Source organism: Vombatus ursinus, unplaced genomic scaffold, assembly GCF_900497805.2.
Source record: "Vombatus ursinus unplaced genomic scaffold, bare-nosed wombat genome assembly UNPS02010461.1, whole genome shotgun sequence".
Lineage (NCBI taxonomy): Eukaryota > Metazoa > Chordata > Mammalia > Diprotodontia > Vombatidae > Vombatus > Vombatus ursinus.
The window spans coordinates 3,891,742-3,908,889 of record NW_020950239.1 but is presented as its reverse complement, the minus strand read 5'-3'; the positions used below and the strand labels follow the sequence as shown (position 1 = coordinate 3,908,889).

The 17,148-nt window shown below is 42.8% G+C and overlaps 1 protein-coding gene across 2 annotated transcripts in view; it reads right to left on the bottom strand.

Annotated features, from left to right (window-relative positions):
• Nucleotides 1-1,449: 1,449 nt before the first annotated feature.
• Nucleotides 1,450-17,148, bottom strand: part of LARP1B (La ribonucleoprotein domain family member 1B) — an 83,797-nt gene continuing 68,098 nt past the window's right edge. Inside the window, exons 12-19 of one of the 2 annotated variants that reach the window (XM_027854467.1) lie at nt 15,705-15,828; nt 12,549-12,718; nt 10,756-10,862; nt 7,177-7,337; nt 6,291-6,435; nt 4,436-4,545; nt 3,952-4,079; nt 1,450-2,770 (exon numbers count right to left, since the gene is read on the bottom strand). In XM_027854467.1, coding sequence (XP_027710268.1) covers nt 2,522-2,770; nt 3,952-4,079; nt 4,436-4,545; nt 6,291-6,435; nt 7,177-7,337; nt 10,756-10,862; nt 12,549-12,718; nt 15,705-15,828 — 1,194 coding nt within the window. In that variant the 3' untranslated portion in view covers nt 1,450-2,521. Of the gene's footprint in view, nt 2,771-3,951; nt 4,080-4,435; nt 4,546-6,290; nt 6,436-7,176; nt 7,338-10,755; nt 10,863-12,548; nt 12,761-15,704; nt 15,829-17,148 lie in introns of both variants that reach the window. The other variant, XM_027854466.1, reaches the window with a different exon arrangement.

The window sequence follows — 17,148 nt, the reverse complement described above, 5'->3', positions numbered from 1 at the left end:
GAAAAGATGCACAGCGCACCCCACAAGTGGATGGACCTCTGCATGGAGCCATGCTGCTTCTGGGCACTTTCTGCGACCCTGACTTTGGTTCTTTGGTGTGTGGCTGCCCTCCCCATGTACAACGTCACAGTCACTGACTGCGTGATGCTTACTTGGTTTTGCTTGCTTACTCCCCGCTGCAGCGAGCAGCTCCCACAGCTCTGCCCGTGCTCCTCACTTCCTAAAGCCCAGGAATGGTCCAGCCTTTAGTTCTGTCTCCTACTTGCTCTACTCCTATTCCTCTTCTCAGCTGGGGAGGAGGTCGACCCCACTGCTCAGTTCTCTCAAAACACGACCCGGATGCGTCCTCCAGCCTCGCTGGCTCAGCTCCCTCTGAGTCCCTCTGTCCCTGTGCCTTGTGGCTTTCCAGAAGCTCAGCTGGGCATCAACAGCAGCCCGAAGGGCTGACGTGAGAGGGAGGGGACGGCAAGGAGACAGGGATTCCACTAGTTTACCTCAGAATATGGACACAGTTCCCTGAATTTTAAAAATGATCAGTACTTTAAATCTTTTCTTTGTGTGCATGCATATACACGTCTATATGTATACAAACATTTTTAATGCAAGTTTAACTTTTTCCATGTATAATCTCGGATTTTACATGGGTTTTAAATGTCTATTTACCACAAGATGGATGGTAATGGTTCTTTTTAAATGTCACTTTTCCTATTAAAAATGGGCCACTTCTCAAATTAATTGCATACAATTCTGTTTCAAAGTTGTTGTTTTTTTAAAGCCAGAACTGCACATCTACTTCAAAGTAAAAATACATTCATAATTCTATTCAATGTGATTCAACCAACATTTATTAAGTGCCAGCTATGTGCGAGGAGCTGGGGGTACAAAGATTTTTAAATGACAGTCCCTGCCCTCCAGGAGCTTACTTACATATTATTGGGTGGCAGGGGGCAGAGGGGACTATTCTAATCCACTAAAGCTGCATGGGATTGTCTATCCACTGTGTGGGTAGAATTTGTTCTCTGAATGGTTAAAACAACAGGTTGAAGACAACCTTCCACTATTTAAAGGCATCAAATTACAAAAACTAGCCCCCAAACGGCTGCACACTGAAGAACGGTCTTTGTACACGGATTCTCAGCATGGATGAATCACCACCTCATTGACCCACCACCCAAAAGGAGCCACGTTTCAGTGCTGTCTGACAAGAAAAGGACAGAATCCACACCCCATAAGAAGACGATAAAGAATTCAGTGTTAGACATCCGGTTGCTTGTAAAACACCAAAATGTATTTGAATAAAACTGTTAAATGTAAAAATGATTTATCACAAGGTTGCCATTAAGACTCAACTCTCACAGAATGAAAAGTTATCCCCTTAACAAAAATTTTAAATTCCAGTTTTTCAAATAAATATACTCTTAACAGAAAAAAAATTAAAAATCAATTCAGAATCAATTCAGAATGAGTGCTTTATTTTTTAATTTCCCACAAAATAAACTGAAAGTATCATTTACATCAGTTGAAATGGCAAAAAAAAATAAAAATTAGAAATCAATTTGCTATAACTCTCTTGTAAACACTTTATGAGCACAAAATAAGGATTAAAAGAAACAAAATGGAAAAACGAAATACCTCTTAAATTGAGGATAATCTCACTGTCGTATTACCCACCTGCAGATGTATAAACAGCAGATGTATTTAAAGTAGTGCAAGATTTAATGAATTTAGGACAATACTCAAATCAGCCCTAACCCAGTTTTCAATTACTTGCTCAAGTTCGTAAATAAGAATCAATTTAAAAAGCAAATCTCTCCTAAAACTTAACCAGCAGATAGATGTCAACTTCATACCCAACACAACACTAACTATGGAGATCATGAATATGAGTTTCCCACCCCCACCCCCAAAAACATACACACCAAAAAGCAAAGCCCAGCACCCAAAGTGCTTACACTTCAATGTAACTGCAGGTCCTCCCACGTACTGCCACTTGTGTAAAAAAGGTTTCCTTTAATATTTATATATCTGGGAGTGAACATATTGCTTCAGATCCTCTTTCTGAATTTAAAATATACACACGTAATTTTCCTTTGTCTCTGATAAGTACAAATATTAGTTGATAATGGGGAAAATGGGTGAAGAAAGCTCTGTGGCTGAGGTGAATAAAACAAACTCTCTCTTCTTTAAGAAGCATGAGCTGAAATGTAAGGCATTCCCATTCCTGTTGCTGCATGTAATAAGGGAATGCAGGTTTTGTAAACAATAGCTCTAAGACAGAAATACTGAAACCAAAAGACATTACTAGAGGATCTCTATTGAAGGTCCCCGAACCTAACCTATTTCACTAGAGATTAGGGGAAAACGTTTGGAATTTCTCTCGTGTTAGGAGACGCTGCCCTCTGTCTTCCCTTTCTTTGTTCCAACCCCCACAATCAAGCATGAAAACATTTTCCCCAAAGATCCTTGAAATAAAATACTGATGTAAATGCTGATTTCAAGGGCAAACAGCTTTCACAAGAGTCTATTTCTCGGGCATCTCGCCATCTGCTGATTCCGAGGCAGCGCCGTTCTGGGGTAAACTGTCAAGGGACTCCTGTGAGGCATTCCTTCGGGGAGAGTTTATTGGGACCTGAGGCTGGTGGGTGGCAGGAGGTTTGGCAGCATTGAGTGGCTTGGAAGAAGAACTGGATGGAGGTCTGCGGCGGCCACTTTCCTCACCGGTAGAAGCTGAAGAATGTCTTTTCCTCCCAAATTCCTCACTAATAGGAGGCTGTGCATGAACAAAGGGAGTGTAGTTTAAATAATCAGAGACGTGAACTTGGGAAACCTAAAAAGGTCGGAGAGCCGCGCTCTAGGGGCGGGAGAGTCTGATTTCAAAACAATCAGGTGACCCAGAAACCTGACGATTCTGGCTAACACTCCTCCTTAGGGCCCCTGGAATTTGCACCATGAGGCTGACGTTTTATTTTGGCTGAAGTCACCCTGAATCCCTCTTCTTTAGTGTTTAAGAGAAGGCCTGGACTCTTGGCTCAGATTAAACATGAGCTGTCAGGGCTACAGCCTTGCGAAAACACTGGCTGTCGAGGCCGTCTCTCCACCTCCCGTGGAACAGTCACAGACCCGTCAGACAACTCCAGCTCAGGGTACACAGAAAGGAGATCCAAAGGTCTGCCTCCTCTCTCCCCTTCTTTCCGAGTCTCCTGGAGCACAGGGTGCCCCACACTCTTCTCTCTCCCTTCCCCCTTTCTTCCCATTTGCTAGTCCCATAACCCTTCCAGGTCCCTCCCCAATACACTGGACCCACACCCTTGCCCTCCAGCACGCCCACAAAGCCTTGCTCCCACACCATGGCACGCACCATCACACAAGTGTTTCAGTCCAAATATCTTGGGGGACGTTTAGAGAGAACTCCAAAGGGGTAATGGACACCACAGCTGTCAGTTTATGAACAACTGTTTGGTGGGCTTTGGTGCCTACAAAACAGACTGTGGGCTTCAGAAGGATGCAAAGAGAAGCACAGGATATTAAGAAGACCCACAAAGGTGCCACCATAAAGTCTGAGAACCACTAGCCTAGATGGTAATTAGGAGAAGACTCAATAAGATAAAAATTGAAAATGTTTTCCAATTGGTGCTCAAGATAATCATAAAAAGACATCCTGTTAAAACATGTAAAATATTATTGATCAATGTTAAGTAAAAATAGAAAACATGACAAACAAGTTTTAAAACAAACATTTTGTTTTAGGATCCTACGCCTTAATGGCTTCTGCTTTCAAGCAGGGCCCAGAGTACAGGAGCCACCCACCTTCATATGAAAGGATAGCCCATCACAACTTCACTTGGGAAATTATGAAGTGCAACATGAAAGTTTAAGGAAGGTGCTGACAACCCACGCCAGAACAAAATACAAACGTAATAAAAGATTACAGAGGAGGATTTTAAAACTTACATCAACTCGGAAGTCTTCCAACCTCTTAAAACTACAGAGGTATTCCTGAAGTTTTGGGTCAATAGACTGAGTCTTAGATTGGGAGTATTTTAGATAAGCCCAAAACTTTTCTAGTCCATACAGCTGACCTGTTAACAGAACAATACACACAAAAATCACATTTACGGTGCTGGAGCAGGTCATGAGATTCACACAGTGAACATATTAATGACATCTTGATAACACAACTTCAAAAACGTCCACGTTTCCCTCAAGGTGTAGCTGCAGCACCCCAACCCACGCCACGCCACCCCACCTCTTTCCCAGCATGTCAGGAGGGGAGCACTTGAGAAAGACCTTTACACGGCATCTCCATCCTTTATCAAGCTTGACCCAACAAGTCGTGGGTTTACACACCCCTAAAAATTTAACTATTTATCACTCTCCCTATTCACTACTAGGATCAGGCCGAAAATTTCAAACATGACAAAATCAGCTTTCATACCTGATTCATAATCTTTTTTGGTTTCTTCTTGGAAATCCTTGAAGATCTCTTGTCTGAATTTTTTTTCCAGTCCATAACTATAAAACCTGAACAGACATTCTAACCCATATCTGAAAGGGGATGAGGGAGGTGAGAGAGAAACATTCAACTGGTTCAATCTATTTTTTCAATGACACTATAATCAATTCATTAACTACAACAAATGGAAGGGAGCGATAGCAATGATAATCCAAGTGAGAGGAAGATGCAGCTATTAGCATAGCTGATTTTGGAATGTAAATTTCTATACCAGACTTTCCTTTGCATTTGGTCCTGCAGCTAAGTCTTATTATATGGTTTCATTCATGGAGGTCATGGGGACAGCCAAGTGCACTGATGGGAGAACAAGAACGGCGAGGCATGGCTGGGTTTTCCTCAGTCATACTGAAGGGAATATGCAAGAGGACCTGAAGCCACTAACTACCATGCAATCTAAAGCTACCATCTACTTGGTTTTGTATTGAATTTGTAACTGAGTACTGCAGTGAAATAAAAGGTGTGTGGACAGCTGTCTGAGAAGGCAGCCTCTAGGGGACCAGAAGCAAGGTTCTGGCCTAGGCTTATGCCTATACGCCATGTACGTGCTACGCTGAATAACGTCACTGAGCTCCAGTCAGCCGCTCCGTCCTGAACAGACAGAAAGTGAGTAAGTCATGCTTCTTTCCCAGGAAGACAAGAGGAAAGCCGACAACAAGAAACGTCCGTGTCCTCTTAATGCAGGTGTCTAGGAACGAGGAGCTGGATGAACTAGGTCTTTGTATGCTAGTTTACTTTCTATAATTACAGAGCTAAATTCTTCAAGCACAATTTTTATTTGGATTCTGTCCTTCATGAAGGTTGACTGACCAAACTACTTACAGGGAGTGACTTTGAAGAATATGAATGGATGCACCTGGGCTGCTCTAACTACTACATATCACATCTGAGAGCAGCACAGACACACTCATCATGGCACCATCTAGGAGGCGGGGCGTGAAGATGAATGACATGAGGTGAAAGGCTACTTTCTGTGTGTGCAGGAGCATACGAAGCTCCAGCATCATTTCCCACCATCCTGTCTCACTCTGCTGCCAGTCAGCCAGCGGGCTTCGGTGGACCACAGTCTGGGGAGTAGATGGGACGAGGCCACTGCGGACAGAAGACAGTTCCCACGCTCGGCCAGGGCCCAGGAGGATGTCTGGCCGGTTGGACTCTGGCTTATCCTTTGCAGGGAGCCTGGATCCAGGAATGATGGGGAGTGGTGGGAGACCTACACTGGCATAAATTAAGGTGATATTCTCCTCCCATCTCAGGCTAAAACCTACCGTGGGCAGCACAGACAAGTACGGGGTGGGGAGAAGGCAAAGAGCAGAGGCACAAAGACTTGCCATGACAAGTCGCTTCACTGCTGCCTGCCTCAGTTTCCTTGACTGTAAAGTGCAGATCTTAATAGCACCTGTCCACAAGGGTGGTGGAGAGGGGCGGCGCTCAGCACCGTGCCAGGCGCAAGCAAGCACACACCTGATAAACACCTGTCATGTAAAGGTCTGAGGCCTGAGCTTCTTCGTGTGACTACAGGGGGGACAAGGAAAGAAACATACAACTATTCATCAGACATCATTTCATCTAACTACCTGTGGATCTACTTGAGTTTTTCTAACAGGTTATAATAAAACACTAGCTATTGTGATAAGAAGGCATCTGGGAATGCAGATGCTTCCATGAAGTCTCTTCAAGAACGACGTTAGTTCACTCAGGACATATCAGCATTATTTGAAAAGTCATCTTCCACATGAAAAGAAAATTTCAAAACAACAACTGGTGGAACCCGTCTGACCTGTAGTTTTCTTTTGCATCATCCCAAGCAAGTTGTCTAAATTCCTCATACATTTTCTTATTGAAGTGGTCTCTGAGAAAAAAGGACCAGAAACGAAAGAGGGTATTCATTTCTTGGGACTGGCCAATTCCCAAGCGTTTTCTCTCTGGAAAAATTTGAACAATAAAATAAGTTTATATAAATATAGATATAGATAGGTATACATATATAGCCCACTAACTTAAATCAAGAAAATTAATGTTTTAAATTAGCTCCAAAAGGACTAAATCATAAACCTTAACCAATTTTTTTTTTCTTGGCTTTTTGGTGAGGCAATCGGGGTTAAGTGACTTGCCCAGGGTCACACAGCTAGTAAGCGTCAAGCGTCTGAGGCTGGATTTGGACACAGGTCCTCTTTACTCCAAGGCCAGGGCTCTATCCATTGCGCCACCTAGCTGCCCCTGCCAATTTTTAAAAAATTATTTCAAAATATTGAAGAAATTTAGAAAAATTTTCCAATGCACTTAAAAAAAAATCACTGCTAAAATTTAAAAACTTCGGGGGAAAAAAGGCTCATTTCATTAAAAAAAGGTTTTAATTTTCAAGTGCTATAAAATATATGGAGAAGATAAAACTTTCATGATAAATAAAATTAATTTTTTACTGCTTCAACTAAAAAGTTTAAGATGATTTTTACAAAGAATACAACAGTTATTAGCTATAATTATTAGTAGCTGACCTCCAAGATCTAAGTGTTAACATACTATAATTTTATGAAAATGAAAGAAAAAGAATTCTAACTGGATATAACTTTTTATATAATTTTAAATACTATGTTAATAGAAAAAAAACCATTTTATTTTAACAATCTTAAATCTAACTACTTGGCAACTGATGGGAACCTTACCATTTAGGCACCTTCGACGATATTTATGATATACTTGTTGAGTAAAGCCATTTTCCTTCAAAAGTTCATGAGAAGGATGCTGGAATTTTGGGAGAGAATGAGGGGTACATCCATAGCTTCCTACCAGTGGTGCACCTTCTGAAGGTGAAGCATTTGAACTACTGTATGAAAACAAAAACAAAAAAACTTCAAATTGGCATACTAGTGTAAAAAGGGGAGGATCTGGTTACACCTCTCCCCCACCACACACTACACAAGGAAGCAAACAGTTAAAACCGAGTTGCACTGTTTTATCATGGTTGGAATCCTTTTAAACTGGCCTTATTTTTTTAAAAATTAATTTACTATAAAAATTATAACAGCCAAAACCCATATTACATAAAATTAAAACATAAATAACAAAAAAGTGAAAGTTACAAATTCACAAACTGAAGTGATAATCAAAATAATTCTAAGTAAATGGCCCCATTCCACCTTCAGCTCCATCAACTTTCTTTTTAAACTAAAGAAACTTGCATACATATAACTTAACCTTTCAGACAGAAGAGTTAATGACGTGAATGAAGATAAAAAGTGGGAAGAACAAGGTTACTGTGGTCCAAGGCATAGAGTTAGCAGTATTCAAGAATGGAAAAGACATCACCATCTCTGAGAGGAGTCTGGGATGAGCAAGCAGCAACCCCCCAAATTCCAGCTCCACGGTGCTTCCCTAATCTACATCCTCCTGTGTCATCACCCTATAATTAACACACATAATGGTGTGTCTTGTCAACAAAGGAAGAAACTGCATGCATCTTTATTCCCTGGTCTTGCTTCCCGAGACGACATCACCGATAACTGACACGACCCTCACCTGAGGATTGGCTCGCGACCTGGCTGAAAATACTGCAGCTTCATAAGTGCTACAAACAGCTTTTCACACAACTAACACGTTTTATTAGTAGAAAAGCATGTTAACGAAAATGACTCTGTTCAAGGTTCAATCTCTGTAACAAAAATTGGAAGCAATCAGCACCAAGGAGCTATGTGGAAAATAGCCACTCAGCAGCTACACAAGACTTAACTAAATCTCACATCTGCAGGCTACTGGTGGCCTGGTATATAAAGCATCGATGCAAATTAAACTGTAAAGCACAAACTAGATTATTAGAGCAAGGTTTATGAGAAATCCCAGGGACATTAAGATTCTTTTACAGTCAGACAGTGGAAATACAAAGCTCAAAGCATCCTCACCCTCATGGCACACGCTTTCAACCGAGGGCAGCCACATGCACACTATACCACAAATAAAAAATAAAGGCAAGGTCAGTAAGTGGGAGGGAGAGAGGCCAGCTGCAGGGATTCTAAGAAGCTGGGGTCAAGAGGGGAGCATCCAGCCACGGACAACAGCCTGTGTGCAAAGGTACAGAAATGGGAGATGAGGCAATGCAGGAGGCAAAGAAGGCCCAGGGTCCTAACAATTTACGGTGAATTATAATGGTCTATTTTGGATTTAGGAGGCACATAAGAATAAAGAACCCAGCAGCCTGAGAGAACAAAGTGAAAGTAAAGCCCACTGGTCAAGGAAGCAGAGACCAATCTCAGGAGACCTCTTATCTACATTTGAAAAAGTAATTTGTTATGCTGACTGCAGGAAAACTCCAAAACTAGAGATCCCTACTCAAGGTGCACTCTATTTTCCTGCTGGTTTTCACTTTGTCCCACGCACAGCTTGAGCATCCCATGGCTCTGCAGCTGCGCGACTCTAGCGTCGCCAGAGGAAGACTTTCAGTGAGACTTTTCCTTTGACAAATTCCATTCCAGGAAATGTGGACACCTCAGCCCACCTAAATCCCCCAAACAGAGTAAAACGTACTATTGAGACAGGGAGCTGTGACTGGGCAATGCAGCCACTGTTCATGGGCAGGTGCTGCCTCCGCGACTACTCCACAGGCAGAGGGGACATGCAAAGGTCTGAGCAGTATTCAAACACAGATCTTCCAGCAGCCCTTCTCCATTATAATCCCTATGGAGCATCAATTTCCAAAGAACTCAAATACAGTAAAGCACAATGGATAAACTGTGCATCCTTTTGTTAAAACACGACGTGGACAGATGGAAAAGCTCAACTGACAAGAGTCATGACTGATGAACTGTCATGAGTTTATAACACACTGTCATTATGGCTAAAAAACTCCTAAAAGAGTTAAAGGGGCAAACTATAACCCTGGGTCAGGTGGACGGAAATACCTTTTTTGAGATCACCACCAACTATCTTTTCCCCCAACTCCCTATACCCACCCCTTTACCCCCAACACCAGGAAACCTAGAAGGAGAGGGAGGAGGAAAGAGGGAGAGGGACAGAGACAGGAGAGAGACTGAGTGTGGGACTGCACCGGCATATGCAGTTTCAAGGGAGGATACGTCCTCTGCCCACACACAGGGGCACCTTCTTTGCAATTCACAGTACTAGAAACTTACATGAGCACTGAGAGACTGACGTGCCCAGAGAGTCAAGAGATAACAGGTGTCAAAGACAGGACTCAAACCCAAGTCTTGCTGGCTGTAGAATCAGCTCTCTTTCCACTACCCCGAGATACCTCTCCATATTTACAAACAATCTACTGCCGTCTATGCACGCCCCTCCTTGAGGGCAGGGGCTGTTTCTTCCTCTGTCTGTCCCTGTATCCCTAACCCTAACAGTGCCTGGCACTCAATAAATGCTTGTTGATTAGGTGAACCAGTTCTCAGGATACAGATGAACTCAACAGGGACGCCCTGATGTCACCAGCATGCACGTGCCCAAAAGTCGCTGCTGAAAACTAAAGCTCTAAGAGGCCAGTCCCTGGGCCAGGAAAGCAGCATGAAGTCATGGCGCTAAACAAAGAGACGGGATACATGGGATACGGATATGTGGGATTTAAGAAATGCAAAACAGCAATAAAAACCAGTAAAAACAATAACAAAAATCAAAAAGGAAAAGTGCTAGAAGGCCTTATCAAACACTACAAAGTCCACATAATCTACAGATATTGCTCAGCCCTTTTTACATTAAAACTAATGAACTTTCTTAATTTCATTCACATACTAAGTAAAACGGCACATATGACAATGATCATAACAAACAAAACTATTGTTCTGAACAACATGCAAATTAAGACTAAGGATTAATGTCATTTTTAGGAAAATTTGTTTTCATTTAAAAGAGGGAAGGAAGATTTTAAGTTTTAAAATTCAAACACTATCCTATATTGTCATATTTACCATCCACTTCCACTTTTTGTTCTTTGTTCCCCTTCTCATAACTCTTCTATTTTTCCATTCTCGAGGATCTTGTATTCTAGAAACGTCTCCCATTCATTCATCAAATATTCACTGAATGCCTCCTAGCAGCAAGGGGCAGCATTAGAAGCTGGGGAAGGTGGTGGGCAGGGAAGGAGGGAAGGGAAGGTGTAATAAGAAAAAAAGAAAATCGTCTCTGCCCTCTTGGGGCAGCTGACATACAAATTTTCAAATGCTACCAAAACCTCAATAGCTTTTCTTCCCATTAACAACTTGGAATCAAAAACAACAGACGATCCTGTCGCTCGGAATAGCTACCTGACAGAGGATGTTCTTGGCCTGTGATCTCTGGAGTCCATGACCCAACCCACATGACACTCTAGAGGGGGGTTTGTACTGTGCCGTGTTTTTCTCTTTCTTGGAATCTAAAAGAAAAGAAGTCAAACATTGCAATTACTTTTCAGTAGTGTGAACTTAACAAGCAAATTAAAACCCTCTGAGAGTAAACCAGCTAAAACATTTTCATACTATGGATAACACATTGTGAAATCATATGAAGTCACAAAACTCAAACATCTCTCTCTCACACACATCTTACAAGTCTCATAACTTAAAAACAAATGGTTTTGCTAGTAGCTAAACTACCTATGGGATGGAACAGAGTAGGATGCTTCATGATTTCATTAGATTCTCTTTGACTTCACTACTCACTTTCAAAGAAGGAATTTCCTTATCATCAAAAGAATCATCACTAAGATAATTTTGTTTATGAACTTCTGTAGTTTGAAGATGCTTTGAAGGTGGCAATTCTGAAAGCACTGAAGGATAGATTTTTCAAGATATCTTGAGAGAAGAGAAGACACCACCAATGTCTATGCCCATCTTCTCTTGACAAGGATATTCTTGATGGAAATCATGAGAAGAGAGATGTTTGTAAATGACTTCCTAAAGCACAGCACACTCTCAGGGTCACCAAACTGACTGAAAGGTAAAGACTCTGCCGCGTTCATTTAATTTTTCTCATTACAGAAAAGCGTGACTTGGTAGAACAAACTGAGGCATTAAGGCTCCTCTAAGAAGGCATTTCCCCTAAGGTTCTTTAACATGCACAACCACAAAGATAACCCTTTTTCAACAATCCTGAAATCAATAATATCAAGCCAAACAAAGAGCTGTGAGCTCAAAGGCATTTGCAACTGTCTCAGATCACGCCCTGCAGAGTCCAAAGGGAAGACGAACGTGCTAAAAGAGGATGAGGTCTTCCCAAAAATTCTATTTGAAGATGACACTGAATTGATTAAGCCAAATCCACAGGGACCACCCAAGAGAGATCCTTCTACTAATCAACACACAGAAACACAAACGCAGGGACAAAGGGATATGCTGAGACCACAACATGCAGACGGATGGATGTGCCGAAGTAGGTTAAAAGTAACAAACAGACAAGACAGAGATTGCAGGCAGAGAATAAGTTCAGCTCAGAGTTAGAGACGAGTGGCCTGAAGACCACTTGGAAAATTATACAATGTGCTCAGCAGTCCCAATCTACTCCAAGAAATAACAACAACAACAACAAAAAAATCATCTTTTAAAAGACCTCTCCTCACAGTGGCAGCAAGTTATGAAACACCACAATCTTTGAAGAATACAAATTACGGATGATCTAAATCATGATGGAGAGTTTAGATGGTAAGTTTAAGTAGACAGTATATTACCAATCAAGATTTGAAAAACCAAGACCATGAAAGAGTCAAGAAAATTTCTGATCAGGAAAAGTGGTGGGGTCAACCACATGCATGTGAAAGTGAGGCATAACCAGGCAGACACGCCAAATGCTGCCCTGATACCCAAAAATGTTTAAAAAAAAAAAAAAAAAGAGCCTCAGAGTAACTAACTGTTTTAGTTCAGTGGTCAGATCCTCCGTGGTGCATTTATGATCCTAAGATTTCTGGGAAGAAGGTCATGGACAACATGGGTTGGAAGGAAGTTCTGCATCAGTGAGGTCACAGATGCATTTAAGTATGAACTTCTTATGATATGATTAGGTCAGAAAAATATGTAGAAGCTTTTAAAGCAGCTACTCATTTCCTATGGAGAGCGTGTCTGTTTACCTTCACATCAATGGCTTTCGGTTCCTTCACAACAGGATAAAATCTCGGCGTCTTGTTTGGATCTTGTAATCTGGGTGTACGTGGCGTTTTGGGTGTTCTTGCAGGGTGAACTCTTGGAGACTCGGGGACTGCTGTTGGCAAAGAACGAGCCATTGTTGTTGAAGACACTTCTGAAATACCAAATAATTTATGAGCCAGTTCATCAGTCAAATCTGTAAAATAGGAAAACAATCAAATTGTTAGCAAAATTCCAAACTTCCAACTCTGATGATCATTTTTTCTTTGATGGACATGGACAGCTCTGTAAACTCTTATCCCAAACAAGCTTTACATGATGAGACAAGTCAGCACGGTGTCATAGCTCTGGAGCTGATGTCAAAAAACAGAAAGACAGTATACTGTCTGTGTAGTTTGCTACTGACTCACATTCTGTTAAGTATCATATAAAGCAATGTTCAAAGTGCGGTCCATAAACCCCCAGTGGACTACAGCATGGCCCCTGGGGGGAAGAAGGCTTGTATTTCACCCTCCCCAGGGCAGTAAATCATGGGACCTGTCTCCAACACTGGACCACCCCCTTTATCTTTATAATCCCTCAGCACAGACTGCTCTCTCCTTCCATCCCCTCCCACAACAGGCCTCTCATGGCTGTGGCAAGCTCCCAATCTCTCCCCTTCTGTTTCAAGGGTCAGCCCCTGAGAAAGGACCATGACCTAAGCACCCACCATCAGCTGACAGTATTAGTTAAAAAAAAAAAAAAAAAAAAAACTACTCCCACCCCTGCCAATTTGTTAAAAATATAAAAATGAAACAGTCTAAGATTATAGTTTGCAAGAACAACTGACATCAAAGAAAGCAGAAATCTATTAGCTGAATTTCAAAAACAAAAACAAAAACAAAAAACCTCTGCCTACCTGATTTGTGGGATTAAAAATGACTACCATGTGTCACTGTGAAGCAATGGAGAACAAGAGATAAAGTATAAACCTTGGGCGAGGAAGACCTGTGTTCAAATTCTGACTCTGGCACATCCTGGCTATGTCTCCTGGAGCTCTGAGTTACAGTTCCCAGGAGTTCTCATCTCTAAGCCAGTCCTTAATGTGACCTATCATGATTCAGCAAGTGCAATCAACCACGCACTCCTCCCATCAGGATCTCGCCATCTTGGTGAGGGCTCCAGCTTTTCCAGCTGTGGCAATCATTCAAAAAAGTTGTGGAATAAATGGAACTTAGAACCAGGTCTTTGAATCACTGCATAACAAATATTAAGCCAACATTTTCCAAAATAATGAATAGTCAATCACACCGCTCTTGCTAAAAATGCTAACATCTTAGAGCAAAATTTTTGTTGAAATTTCATCTTCATCTCATCTTTACTTTTTGTATTCCATCATGTGCTCTCATGATCACGCCACCGAGATCGAGGAAAGAGCACAACCATGTTCTATCACAGCCATCCCCTAAAAAAGGAGGGGGGCGGGGGAGCACCGAGATAAGGGAAGTGAGAATTGCTGGTGCACTCCCTTGTTCCACTGCTCCATAAATGCATGTTGAAGGAATGAATTCACTGGACTGGTGAGGTCCTTGAGGGCAGACTCTTCATCCCATTCACCTTACATATCCTGAGTGCCTAACAGATCAACCTTCAACAGTGGGTGGGATGAAATGAATTATTTTAACAAGTGCTCTCTCTGGCCCACCTTTGCTTCAGACCCGAGAATGCCCTCCACTGGCTATGAGTGTCTCAAGACTAAGCAGGGCACATGACCTTTAGAGAATAAAGAAACGGCAGAGACCCTCTAGGGACCCTCGAGTCCAACCGCCACACTTGATAGACAAGAAACTGAGTCTCAGGGAGATGAAGACTTGTACCATGCCCTCCAGACAGTCTGCTCATCTTTCCAAGAGCGTGGGCTGCCTCTGCATTCCACTTTGGTCAAGATGGCAGCGTCGGAATTAGGAAGCCACAATGGAGCGGCAAGCAGGTCAGAAAATCGCTTTTCTACACAAAGGGCTACTGAGGAAGGACAAAAAAATGATGACGAGCCCAAGGGCTGATTTCCAGAGCCTCCTCTTTTGGTGGCCGATGCCCCATCACTGCCCCAGGGTAACAAGGGCCACAAGACCATAAAATCACTGATTTAAAGCTGGAAAAGAACTGAGTCTAGTAGCCATCATTTAACACACAAAGCAAACGAGAGCTACGGGGTGAAGTGACTTGCCCAGGGTCAACGGTCAGCGGCAGAGCTGAGAACTGTGGCAGAGCTGAGAACTGTCGCCAGGGCCTCTGACTCCTACTGCTCCACTCTGCCTATCCACTCAGGGCATCCCCATCTTCTCCACCAAAACCTGCTCTCAAAAAATGCTCTTCTCAACACTACAATAACAATAGATGTTAGGGCGTGTATGTTCTCTTTCCCAGGGACCTTTGCCTCAAGCAAGAGGAATAACTAGACATAAAATTTCATGCCTGAAAAAGCCAGTATAAGAGATTCCTTCATTTATTTAGAGGAGAAAATACTTCTCCTGCACCCTGTAAGTCACACTATGTAGCAACCACATCCTTTACTGACGTGGAGGGTCTCAGCCTGGTGGCGAGCACAAAGAAAGGCCTTAATGAACTGGAGTCAGCACAGCCCAAGTTCAAATCCTGCCTCAGACACTTACAGCTATGTGACCCTGTGCAAGTCACTGAATCTCTGCCTGCCTCAGTTTCCTCATCACAGCAGCACCTACCTCGCAGGATTGTTGTGAGGATCAAATGAGACAATAGTTGTAAAGACCTTAGCACAGGGGCCTGCACATAGGAAGTGCTTCATAAATGCTTATTCCCTTCCCTCCCTTTCCCCTCCATAAGGTTACACTAAGTCACACCCGGGGTTCCAGGAAAACCGAGGCATTCGGACACACGTTTGTTCATTGAGTACATCTGCACAGCTGGCTTACAGTCTGAGGCACTCTGCATTCATAGGACGTAAGCTTTAGAAATGACTGCACTCTGCAATCTCTGTGCTCTGCTAATTTACATTCTATATTAAAAGATAAAACTTTGGTTTAAACTACTTCTGGACAGTGAAATGCTGATCTAAAACCAAGGAAAACAAACAGAAGAAGGAACATCTCATTAAAATGTGAAGAAAAAACAAATGTACATACCTTGCTGAGACTGTGAAGGTTCTACAGGAACGTCTAGATTTGGCTCAAAGGGAGGTTCAGGTGCTAGATTCTCAAACTGCTCTTTACTAATTAGATTTAGCTTCTTAAAGTTTTCAACTTCTTGCTGAATTAGAATAAGGAAGCTACATTACTACGAAATTGGATAATAAACTCATAAAAGACAATTTGTATACCAACTTCAAAAAACAAATCTGTTTGTTAACAGGGACAATACATAGTCACAATATTCACAACAAATTCAACAGAACTGGCCATTAAAATGATTGTACTTTGAATAACACTGTGTGTAGCCTGCAATAGTTACCGCAGATGATTATGTGTACTGCTGCACACCTTACACAAACACTTTAAACAGCAGACACCAGCCAGGTACCAGCACCTACTAAGCACGAGGCCAGCCTGGGGACGTGGGGAACACAACGCAGGAAAGACGCGGCCCCTTCCTGGCACACAAACATACACACAGGAGGAGCTCACAAGAAAAGGCTGTATGAGCTAAGTGCCGAGCAGTAGGACAGATAATACACACAGAGGCAGTCTGTAAAGACAAACAACATTTGGCAAAGAGGAAAGGATATTCCTGAAGAGTGCAGGAGGCCCCACTGATTCTTCTTCCACCCCTTAGGGGGAAATTCCCAATCACCACTCCCCTTCTCATTGTAATTCAGTGACGGGGTCAGCCCTATTCGACCCATGCCTGCCCCTTCTCCACAGTCCATGGCTCCCCCCCATCCTTCCACAGAACTGATCACTGGAGCTGAAAAAGACCTTGGAGGCAGTCTGCTCCAACTCTTTTACAGCTAAAGAAAGGAAGTCCAGAAGTGAAGTGACTTGTCCAAGGTGTCTCTTCATGTTGCCTTGTGCCCCCTGGAACCCTTGCTCCATTGTTAACCAACCTATCTACCCTAAATTTCTTCACATTACAGTCTTTCCATCTTCTGGCACTCAAGAAAACCCCGCCTCTCTGGCTACCTTCTGCTCTAGGACTGCCTGGGTGCTCCTTCTTTCAGGTACCCTAATATAATCAGCAAGAGGACCCTCCCCCTTTGCTGCTCTCACTCAGCTTTATTCCTTATCCTCTCGCCAATCCTCAAGCCTGGGTTACGCCCACCACCCCTGCTTTGGCACGGCTGAACACCGCCAGAGGGAGTCCTGGAGGTCACCAGAGGGTGGGCGTCTCAGCCTAAGCGTTGCTTGTCGGCTGCACAGGAACGTTTTCATCTTGCCCGACTGCCTCTCATCACGCTCCCCTCAGCATCTGGGCCAAATCTTTCCCCTGCGCCCCAATCCATTCCCCTCCTGAGCAGAAGCCTTGTCTGCTTCACTGACAAAAAGAAGAGGGCGTCCACCAGAAGCAACCTCTTCTCTCCCATTCTCCTCCCCTTTGAAAAACTCTCCTACTGCTCCCCATTCTCTCTTCCTT